General features: G+C 37.7%; 1 protein-coding gene across 1 annotated transcript in view; it reads right to left on the bottom strand.

Moving 5' to 3' along the window:
- BMPR2 (bone morphogenetic protein receptor type 2) overlaps positions 1-12,237 on the bottom strand; it is a gene marked incomplete at its 5' end in the record, with an annotated part of 43,488 nt that overhangs the window by 11,114 nt on the left and 20,137 nt on the right. The window contains 4 exons of the mRNA XM_015819603.1: positions 2,086-2,200; positions 4,674-4,904; positions 5,198-5,289; positions 6,401-6,502. Coding sequence (XP_015675089.1) covers positions 2,086-2,200; positions 4,674-4,904; positions 5,198-5,289; positions 6,401-6,502 — 540 coding nt within the window. The remainder of the gene's footprint in view (positions 1-2,085; positions 2,201-4,673; positions 4,905-5,197; positions 5,290-6,400; positions 6,503-12,237) is intronic.

Below are 12,237 nucleotides of genomic sequence, written 5' to 3'. Positions count from 1 at the left end.
TGGAAACTAATCAAGGAGAGAAACAACCTAGATTTTTTTCTTATTTATCTCTTCAAATATTATATTATTTATAGATTTCATCTTACTATGCTGGAGTCACTCAGCCATTAGTATTTCATAATAAAATACTTTTAAAATTTGTGAGAAATCTATTAATTTTTCAGGTATACAAGAACTACCGATAGCATGGGCAGACAAATTCTTATAAAACTTTCAGGAACTTCTTGCAACTTCCCAAACCGCATCTGCAGAAACTTATGCAAAATAACACTAAAACTAAGTGGCCAAATTTAAACACTAAATTGCTATTTTTTTCTGAGATTTTAGTTTTTTGCCATAAATCTTATGAGACTTTCAATATATCATGACATCAAAATATCTACAGGAAAGATTTGGTGTTCTTACACAATGTAAGTTATTTTTAAAACACATTTTATTTTTATTTTGATGCCTGTATCATGATGCAAAATCACTTAATAATTCCACTGCTTGACCCCTGGCTACAGAAATATATCCCTGTTATGCTGCATGAATATTAGATATTAGACCTACCTTAAAAAAGAGAAAAGGGATTCTATACACAATAAAGCACTGTTACCCAGAACAGTAGTTATACATCAACCATCTTTAAATATAGGAGTCATTTTGACATAACACAGCTAGCCCCAAGAGAAACAGTGTACCAGGTATTTCTGGTTCAAGTATGGAAAAACTAATTTGTATCGACATCCATATCTGTACAGGAAATACAGCCAACCAAGTAACTATAGGAGGTCAACTGTAGTTTGAGCTTTTTGAGGCATTATGTTGTCCTTTTCTATAAATCGAAAAGTCTACACTTTTGATAATTCAATAATTAATTAATTGCAATAGGTCTCAGTTTTGCTTAGAGAGGTATAGCTTTTAATTAGTGTGATTTTTATTTTTAAAATTCTAGCTACCATTGGAAAGGTTACTTTTTCAAAAGCAACCAGTGGGAATTCTTATGTAATTGAAAGTATTTTACAGTCTAAGAAACTATATATAAATATCATGATATGCATGAAAACTAATATTTCTGTCAGTATAACTAGACATGGTCCCAACTTCAGAGGGGAATGTATGATAAAAAAAGTATTTTTTTTCCACCTACCAAAAAAATACTTTTCTATATGAATCAGAAAATTAGGCCCAACAAAGAAGAGGAACATGAGTGTTTTGGAATTTATTTCTATTTAGATGCAACCACAGACCTGAGCTCAAGTTATTCAGAGCCTGATACACACCAATAATCACACACAACTGGGGCTTAATGTACAGATAGCACCAATAATATTTGTTGATGAACATCCCAAAGGTGCTTATTCCAAAAGGCAACTGGCCTTTCTTGGTTTATTTCACTTCTCATCTAATAAGCTTTTTCAGTTCATTGAAGGAGCTGAAGAAGCTTTTTGGATAAGAAGTGAAACATTTTCAAAGAAAAAAACAACCAAGAAAGGCCAGTTGGTTTTTGGAAAAAGCACCTTTGGGACAACCATGACCTGGATGATTGAGAATCTCCATAGACATTTGTTGATGATCTGTCAATGTATGACCATCCTGGTTCATCTTGATCTCTCAGTAATTCTGGATAACATAGACAGGCTACTGCATCTGGATGGGGAGAAACAGGCTTACACTCAATCCTGACAAGATTGAATGACTATGAATACATGGTTTTTCCAGTGCCACAGATTCTTCACCATTGGTTCTGAGTAGGGTGGCACTTCCACATATAGAACTAGGGTGTAGTTTGGAGATTCTCCAAGACTCAAAGCTCCTGTTTCAACTGCCAGATTAGATTGCTCCTCTAAACTGGACTGTTCAGTGCACCTGTTCTGCAGTAAGCAAAGAGTTGAATTTCATGGTCCAAATTATTCCTTTCAGATCCATGAATCTAAGATTATATTTTTAATGATATATGTGGTCATTTTTATTAGGTTTTTGTATGTTTTTTCTTTTTTCATTTCTATATGAAATTCTATGTTTAACAATAGGTATCAAACTGTACCATAGTTTGACATAACTTAAAGGAGGAATTCAGAATTGAAACACTTATTATCTTACCTCCTCGTGGTAATTCTGTATGAAGATATGCCAGGCCTCTAGTTACAGAATGCGCCATTCGGCAAGAGTTCACCCAATCACTAGTCTGGAGAGTCAGATATCTGCACAAAGAACCCTGGAGAAAATAAGAAGGAACTTTCTTAGTGTTTATCTTCTACATGTGTTTATATAATCTGTGTTTCTAAGATGCCATTTCAACATTTGAAAGCATGGAGGGTGACGGTGATGATAGTCAATAAGAATAATGCACTTTTGGTTACTGTTTGCTTTGGTCTTGGAAAACAAGAAACAAACACTGGCCTTAATGAAACAGTGCTGTACAGTCCAGGAAAAATGTGAAAGCATGATGAATATCCAAAGTGCAAATCAATATTTCCAATGATAGTAAGAGTTTCTGCTTTATTGTTACCACAGAGAATAAGAGGGTTGCTACAGGCTAAAGTACTTCCTCCCAAAGGGGGAGCGGGGGAAGCAGAATATAGTTGCAAGAGGTTGCAGAGAGGGGGAGAGCCAAACAGAATTAAAAAAATTATTTCCAATCAACGGTCTTCAAAAGATTTCCGTTTAGCTGCATGGAAAAACCTTTGTGGGAGGCTTCTAAGAAGATAACAGAAGATACCAAGAAGGTAACTACCAGATCCTCCAACTATCAGTGGACATCTCAGTAGCTCTTTTGAAGGGAAATTACAGTGTATCCCATTCAAACAAAGATTCTACATCTGAATGAGTTCCTGAAACATTAATCCACATTTTGCTACACTGTTTTTATTATAAAGATGTCCAGTTGCCACTAAAAACTACCCCATTTGGTAAGATTTCCAGGATCCATTTTATTTACAATTATTACTGTATAATCAGTGTGATTGTTCAAGGATCCAACTGAAACTGCAAAAAGACACCTTTAGAAGCAGAATGGACTTTATGTGACTGACTACAGTTCCAGTGATCTGGAATCAGCTGAAGGGGATATTCTTAATTTTGATTATCCTGATATTTAGTATGGTTTACATGCAGCTCAGTTCCCCAAGGATATTACATTCATAAATAACAAGGTTATCATCATCATCATTGGTTCCTTTCACGTGATGTGCATAGGACAGCAAGCTTTTTCCAATGAATCCTATACACGGTGGCATCTTTGACATCTTCCCACTTATGTCCACTGTCCGTACGTCATCTTTTAGTGTCTGTCACCAAGTTCTGCGTTGTCTACCCTGCCTTCCCTTTTCCTCTGGCAGCTCCTATTCTACAACTTTTTGGGGCATCGATGTTCTGGCAAGCGAAGAATATGGCCAGCTAGGCACATTCGTGGCTCCATCACAATGGTCTGCAATTTCCAAGATCCACTCTGCTGGAAAATTTCTTCATTGTGACACAGTTGTGACAAGTGACACCCAGAATTCTCCATAGGCAACACTGATGGAACACATTGAGCTTTTGTGCTGTGCATGCCGTTATTGTCCATGTTTCACTGGCATAGATCGCTATTGGTAAATGATGTTGGTAAAATCTTATAAAGCTGTAACGTGGTCTTATCTATTGTTGGGGCTGACCAAATAGGTCATAATTGCTGGAATACTGCTGAGGCTTTACCAATTCTGTGTTTGACATCTGTATCTATGCTTCTATCTTGTGATAAGATGCTACCAAGTTATGTAAACTGTTGCCAGAACATGCCAAGGTATGTTCTATTGGCTTTTGCCAGTTGCGATTAATGTGTTAGGAGGGCGACTCCCAATCAATATGACTTTGGTCTTATCCTCACTAATACATATGTTAGAATAACAAGGTTAGAAACAATATTAATCACAATATATAAAAAAAAACATGCACCAGCTGCACCATCCAATGGGGACAGGCTAATCCTCATTATCTATAAATACTTTCTTGAATAGCCATATCTTCACAGTTCTCTGAAACAGATAAGAGGACAGTATGGAATAGTAAACTTGAAGGAGAATCCGTCATGAGTCTCCTTTTTCTGAGATCAACTTCTGTGCCTAAATAGGAGTCACTGAAGGCTGTACAGTAGGAACTGAAAAGGCAGTGGAAAAGAGATGGCCATTGTGGAAAGATTGCCAGAACTAGAATCAGGAATGCAATGAAACAGTATTTTTTCTCCCTTTTTAGCTGTGTTTAGACTTGGGTGGGCTAAACCTCAATAGTGGCTATTTCTCAAGCTGATACTAGGACAGAAGAATCCTAAGGATCCTGGCCAGCTAGTGGAGAATTCAGCCTATTTCACAGATGAAGAAGGAACAACTTCTGGTAGATGACAGAAAACTTGGAGGAAGACAAAAAAGCTATGGTAGCTTTGCATTTGCTGTTCTTAGACCTTGCTCCCAAAAATTGGCTTGCAAACTACCAACTACAACGGGTGTGTTCACTAAATGAGTAGCAATGTTTAGTTGAGTCCATTGTGATTTTCACCAAGACCAAAAATAGTGTTTATGCCCTTCTAAGAAAAGTTTACCATATGATTAGCACCCATAGATTATTGAAAAAGCAATTCAAATAATCCTTTAAAAATAATTGTATCTCTTATCTTTATTTTCTTACAGCTGTCTGAAATAAAAGAAATTACTTACATTGGGATAATATTCCATTACTAATAAATATTCCATCCGTCCATCTGCAGTGCATCTCTCATCCCCCACAATGAAGTGAGCAATATTGTCATGTTCCATCAGTGGGATTCTATAAATATTTCTCTCATTTATAAAATTCTGACGATTAGCAAAAGAAAATACTTTTACAGCCACTGGACGCTCATCTAAAGATCCTTTGTATACAGCTCCATATCTCCCTCGACCAATAAGCTGTGAATTTTTTAAAGAAAGAAACAGTTACATTTTAAAGTTCAGGACACTCAATCTATTGATTTTAATGACCTTCAGCATTTTATGTATTCATGGTTTGAAGTCTTTCTTTTGCACATTGAATTTCATCCCCAAATAATGCATGTTCTAATTCAAATGTTAATTGAGAAGAAATTATGTCTTCTTCGGATGTCTTGTTCTTACCAAATCACCCTAAATTCTTACATAATGTTATTAATAAATCATGTGAATTATAAAGACACAGAACTGGAAATTGTAAATGGTAAACTCACCTCCAGTAGTTTCAAACTATCCAGATCTAATGAGGGTTCTAAAGCTGCTGCTTCCATCATGTTCATAGTATGCAGGCCTTTTTTACGGATCCCTGAGGAAAGATGAAGATATGAATTATATTGCCCTTCAAACTGATCAAACTTCTTGATTTATTTCAATAGTCCTGCAATTCTGACTTATAAACCACAGAGTGAATGAGATATATAGGTCAACTCACTCAGGCTATCTGCAGTGCTTTGCTCTTTACTTCCCATGGCAGAATAAGTAAACTGCACAAGAGACTTGGTGTGATGTCTGAATCCAGAATTATAATTAAGCGCATACATATTAGTTAAAACTAATAAAGGTGGTTTTAAATCAGATCTGTTGTTGATTGACAAAACTTGATTTGTTTGAGCACAAGAAACCATAATTTTGAGTCTGTGAACTTCTATTCCTTTTGTTTCAAAGCTCATACGAAGAGAAAAGAACAAAGCAGAAGTAATACAATGCAAGTATTGCGGACCCAATTGACAAAAGAAAGCTTAGGACCGTATAGATTGGAAACAGGCTGAAGAGTCCTTCATTCTGCAGTGGACAGACAATGGCTAAAATGATGGTGATGGTGGCTGGATTTAACCTAGCCAGGAAACTTCTTTCAAAATGTGGCATTCACATGTTGCTGAATAAAGAATAAAGTTCCACAATCCTTCAGGTCTATGATAGCAATAAAATTTAACTAATTCCTACAATCCATTACTGCTATGATGGATGAGGATGTTGACAATTATAGTGCAACATTTGGAACCCAAGATTAAGAAATGCCAGAGAGCATTAAGAAGGAAGAAGCTATGGTAGGAATATGTGGCAAGGATAATATTGTAAGGGTCCAAACTTTACTTTTTCAGATCCGGTACCCAATGCCTTTACTCTGATATTTAGAGCTATTTGCCACAGAATCCTTTGGAATGTAAGGTGCTCCAGTTCAAGTGTAATGCCTAAAGACAAAAGCTTTTTTTCCCTGTATTCTCCTGTGAATGTCTAATAGTAGAAGAGAAGCAAATTGCCGTCTAGCAGATTGTAACATACTGAGGAGTTGGTAGGTGGAATATTAATATATATATATATAGCAAAACTGAGTAAGTAACTAAAGAAAACAAATATAATAGCAACGTGAACATTATCTCAAGGAAAAATAGAGGCAAAATGTTTTAAAAGCTTACCTCCTAACATTCTGTATCCAAAGAAAATAACAGCCATCAAAACAGCCAGTACAGATACTGATGCCAGAGTTATTACAACTGTGTCATCTCGTTGCGGAGGATCTGAAAGAAATCAAAATGTCTATGATTGTCTCTTCATATATAGTCAATTTTTCAGGAGAAATTAAATTAACATTCTGACCTGCTATCAATTATCTTGGCATTTCTCCCTCCTTTTGATGGGAGGGGAGGTAGGAAGACAACTTTCAAAATGCACAGACTGAATCCAATAAGCAGAGTCCACAGAAGACTCTCTTCTCTTATCAAGAGAAAGATGGGAGGGAGACCATTTTTCCTTATTTCCCTTCTCCTGCTAAGCCGGAGACCTTCCCCCTCAATTGTACGGGAAAGGGAAAATAAATGAAAATTGGTTCAACCATCATTTTATCACTATCAGAGGCATTCTGTTAATGAAAACAGCATCCTTTCTTCCACAAATTCCAGATCTCAGCTTAATTACAAATATTAATTATAGTTGTTAGTTCCTTCACCCTTTCAAAGTTGTATAATGGAGGAATATTATTTCTTTGGAGTATACAAACTACATAAACAACAGATGTCACAAAAGCCAACTAAACTGAATCAACATGAAAGTCAATAAATGACATAAGAAACTACAAATCCATTTTTCTATTTCTAGTTATGGATCAGATTATAGCGTAACAAAACAAAGAAGCATTGAAAGTCATTATTTTACCATTGCAGCTACTGGGTCTGAACTGAGTTACTATGAGAAAATAAGGCAAATAGCATTTTCTGAAAGATTAATGGTAGTCAAGACAGGTCGCAAAATGTTCTGTGTGGGATAAGTGTTCCTACAGTAATTTTGGTCTTACATTAAGGACATGCAACTTTCCCAAATTTGAAGGGATATAACTCTCCCCCACACACACAATGGGAAGGCTGCAGCTGATGTTATTGTAAGGGCGGTGACATTACAATAAGGGACAGGATTGATTTCTTTTTGACGTTTTTCACAGGGATTAAACTTTTTAGGGATGTGAAGGGAAGCTCAAACTAGGCAAACTAGATTCATTCTTCCCTTCCCCATAAGCAGTTCCACTCTTTTTTGCCTCCCCTCCAAACAGCCCCAGATTGCCACAGTTTGTTTCTAGAAGGCTCCAGCTTCTATCCTCACCTTTACCTCTATGAACTGCAATAATGAAACTAACAAAATTTAGGCAGCAATTTCATATGAAGGCTCTGGGCCACAGGCTGCCCATTTCTATGAATAAGAATAAGAATCACTAAGCTCCAAGGGTCCTCAATACAAATTCCAAAAGGAACACAAATAGTATACATAGAATCACCTCTTTGGAGACAACTAGATTATTCTGGCCAGATTAAACTATGTGTCCCTCTTCTTGCCCTTGTACTTCAATCTTCTGGAGGAAAGATAAGATAGAAATTTAATAAATAAACGGACAAATCTATTTGCCAGCTTTTACCACTTTCCTGTTTTTCTCCTTTCTAAATGCACAGCTTCCAAAATATATTAGCATCTTTGAATTTGGAACCAATTTAGCTTCCTGTAGATATCTATAGAGATTCTCAGTCATCCAGGTCATTGTTGTCCCAAAGATGAGGCAACTGGACTTTCTTGTCTTTCTTTGAAGACATTTCACTTCTCATCCAAGAAGCTTTTTCAGCTCTGACTGCATGGTAGGCAAGCGAAGGATTTATATTCCTTGCAGAAGGTGGTCATTTGCATTCTTTTAGAGAGTTGTTGAGGTCACTTGGTTTATCTGTGTCCTCAAGGTCACCTGAGTGGTGCAAATGGGTGTGGAGCCTTCTTGGAACTGCTGAAAGGTCTGTGTTGTAGACTGGAGATAGATGATGTCATATCCCTCCCCCTCTATTGAGAGAGGACTGTTCAAAATTCAAAATCAGGGCACCACTCAGGTGACCTTGAGGACACAGATAAACCTCCAAGGGGTCTCAACAACTCTCTAATGACCAGTTGTCTGCAAGGAATATAAATCCTTCACTTGCCCACCATGCAGTCAGAGCTGAAGAAGCTTCTTGGATAAGTGAAATGTCTTCAAAGAAAACAAGAAAATCCAATTGCCTCTTGAAAAAGCACCTTTGGGACTTCCTGTAGATGTATTTCAATGCCAACTGCAATTTTAATTTAATTACTTTTTAATTTAAAGAGGAGACAGTTCTTATCTACAGTTTTCTTTAGCTTTAAATCGAAAAAGATGGTGATGATGGAAAATTGACTTCAACCCCCTTCCCCCCCCCACACACACAGAAAAAAGGACAGATGGTACTTTGAAATTGCACATCTACCATTAATGAAATGACCGTTTTTAAAAAAGATGTTGGCAGAATTGCTCTATAAAGAAATGTTCCCCATTTACCAAATTACTTTAAATTATATTGGGACTGTTTGAGTGTGTGTATGTGTTTTTGAGTCAGTCTTCACTCCTAGCAACTGCCTGAACAAGACCACACAGTTTTTAGGCAAGATTTGTCAAGGTGGTTTGCCATTGCCTTTTTCCTCGGGCTGTGAGACAGTGAATAAATCTGAGTCATTCAGCTGGCTTTGTGTTTAAGGTAGGACTAGAACTTATGGTCTTCAGGTTATCAAACCTGCTCTCATAATAAACTGGCATTCTGTGGGATTAAACAAATTAAATTCATTTTGACTTTACCTATGTGCTTATATAACATTGAAATACTCTCAAAGAAGCAGGGAATTGTGATACACTACTGGGCTTCAATAAGACAATTATTTCATAATTAGAACAAATTCAGTTATATTTAAAGCCAAAATTAAGATTAGATTCCATTATAATTCCAGCATTCTGTGTAAGTCTACAAAATAAAGGATAAATCAGAAATCAATTCATTGCAAAGAAAGGCTAGTAAATTTACTCTGTAACCAGGAATTTTAACTGACTTCTTGTTGCAATTTCTGGTTTAGAGTGAATCAACTGAGAAAAAATCATTACTATTAAAGTCTTTGGCTTGTCAGATTTAATTCTAATTGATTTTGTCCTACAACTGACTACATTCCTTCCATCCAAAAGAATTTTGCTTCAAGAATGCATTCTGTGAAAAAGCATTAAACAATGTAATAAAACATAATAGCCAAGTATAAAATTCAGCGCCATGGCGCTGCTGGGCTGCCTGGGCAATCTGCGATGGGCCCTGGAGGCGGTGAGTGGCCCTGCAGGCAGGTGGGGTGGGGGACGGGGTGGGGGCGTGGCAGGGTGGGGCAATGGCGGGGCAGGGGGTGGAGCAGGGGTGGGGCCAGTTTTTGGGCACTCGGTCTCTAAAAGGTTCGCCATCACTGCTATAGGTAGTCCTCAGTTAGAGACCACAATTGGGACTACTGTCCAATTACTAGCTTAGAAACATAAAAGAGATGTCCATGTCTATAGCCATGCCTTCTGAAAGAATGCTAAACGTGTATCCAAAAGTACCAAGCTGACAGGTTGCGGTATAGAGGAAGAGCATAGAATGAAGGGACAAGGAACAGTCCATAAGGAAAGAACTCCACTCTTGACATATAGTGTATGCCAGAAACAGTAAGTGAATCCAGTTCTTTCCCTGTGGCCAGAAACATCCAGAAGAACCCCATGGATCGTCATGAAATAAGAATGAGCCAGGGAATGCCATGGTCCCTCCAAGCTCAGATAACCAGTAAAAAGTTTAGTCATGCAAACCTTCTGTTGTCAGAAGAAACAGAAAACCATAATGTACCCAATCGTGACTGATCAGCAACCAAGCTCTTTTTCTCAGTTTAAATCAGATTGTGCAGCACTACTGCTCTTTCACAAGAGTCTAGTGCTAGTCTTGTTTTTTAAACAAGGTGTTAAATAGAGACCTGCATAAGGCCAGAATAGTTCAGAAAGCAGGATCAGGCATTGAGCAGTTGGAAGCCTCTGTGAAAACTAGAAGTCTGGTCCCTCCTTGCAGTCCAAGCTCAAAGGACCACAGAAGGCAGTTGTAAGTGACCAAAGGTGAGAAGGTCAGCTACAACAGCCTGAAGAGGAGGTAGGCAGATCTGATCCCAGTATCACCAAGCATGTTGTCAATGGAGTGGCCTAGATAAGGGGTCCCCAACCCCTGGTCCGTGGACCAGTACCAGGCCACGGCATGCCAGCAACTGGGCCGCACAAACCAAAGCCCCATCCATGAGATGCAGCAGCACACAAAACCATGCACCCTCCGGTCCACGGAAAAACCTCTCTCCACGGAACCGGTCCCTGGTGTCCAAAAGGTTGGGGACCTCTGGCCTAGATAGTATCCTCAAAAACAATATAAAAAGCTAGTGATTGGAGAAGAGGGGAAATACAGTATACTTCAAATGGGAAAAGCTAAAGATGTCTCAACTGTGGGATGAGAGAAAAGCACATCGTCACAATGTAGCATTAAAAAACATTACTGGGATGTGTTTCTGCTGCAGTTAGAGGAAAGCAAGGATGAGCCCTGCAATTTAAATAAAGTGGTTTTTATTTTATTTCCGGTATGATTGCAACTTACTATTCTCAGTTTAGATATCTCTAAACAGAGAATAATAAATTGCAATCACACCAGAAGCACATAAAACAACTGGCAAAAAAAAACATTCTTCATCCAAGTTTGTAGATTCTTTTTTCCATTCTGCAGGTGCATGTTACAAACTACAGTACCTACCTGTTAGGGGTAAGAATGTTAGAGTAGTTGCTCCATTTTAATAGTGATGACAAGAGAATCCGATTTTGAGTCTGAAAAAGATGTACTTTAATTTCCCAATACTCTAATCACAAACTGACATGTGTATCTTTTTCCCTTATCTTCTCCAACTCATAGTCTAGATCATAATAAGGATAAATAAGTTCTGACAAGTTCTTGGCAGATACAACCTTCCAGGCAACTTGCCTTACTCCCATCAATTATCCTCTCTTTTCTATACATGTACTGAAAACACTGGAGGCCATTAAAACCTTCCTCTTCACATATACAACTTTTTGACATTGCTGTCTCAACCTTCAACTCAATACACGATAGTGACTTTAATACTCAAGGGCAAATTTCAGGTATTTAAATGAGTAATTAAATACAGTTCAGCTAACTATGAAAGTAACTATGTAACAAACGTCAAGAAGGAATCAGCTAGCTGAATTGCCAGTGCTGCTTTATTTTTTCTAAGCTTTTGCTTTTTCACCCAGGTGTTCCACCATATATTATTATATACATAAATTGACTTAACAAGACATTCCAAAGAATTAAAGAATGTTTTTGCTTCTAGAAGTGATAGAAAGTTCCACTGAAAAAGCTGCCTTCATAGCTAATTTATTTTTCTGGATGTCTGAAATTGCTACCCATTGCCTATCAAGCCTAAAACACCATGAACCTTGCAATATGTAGGTTGAGAAACTTCCTTGTCTGAAAAGTCAAATTGGTTATTTCTTTATTGACATTTCAGCGTGCTATTAATTCCAACCTTCAGTTTGATTTATTTTCTTGCTTTCTTTCATTTTGTGATTTCACTAATGTTTGGATGTTTTAGAACAGTGGTGGCGAACCTACGGCACGGGTGCCAGAGGTGGCACTCAGAGCCCTCTCTGTGGGCACATGTGCCGTTGCCTCAGTCCTAGGCCTTCAGCTGGGTTTTATAAAATCTTTTTGCTTTAGGCCTCCGTCGCCATGTACAAAAAAAAAGTTCAATCAATCAGTCAATTTCAACTTCTCACAGGGGAAAAAAAAGATCTTCCAAAGTTGGAATTGATTGATTGAACTTTTTAGTCCCACCCAGTCTGCCATTACCACCGCAGCCACACCCAGCCAATGGGCCACATCACCTA

The sequence above is a fragment of the Protobothrops mucrosquamatus genome, unplaced genomic scaffold (genome assembly GCF_001527695.2).
Source record: "Protobothrops mucrosquamatus isolate PMUCROS unplaced genomic scaffold, P.Mucros_1.0 scaffold958, whole genome shotgun sequence".
NCBI lineage: Eukaryota > Metazoa > Chordata > Lepidosauria > Squamata > Viperidae > Protobothrops > Protobothrops mucrosquamatus.
This window is presented reverse-complemented; position numbering and strand designations above follow the sequence as displayed.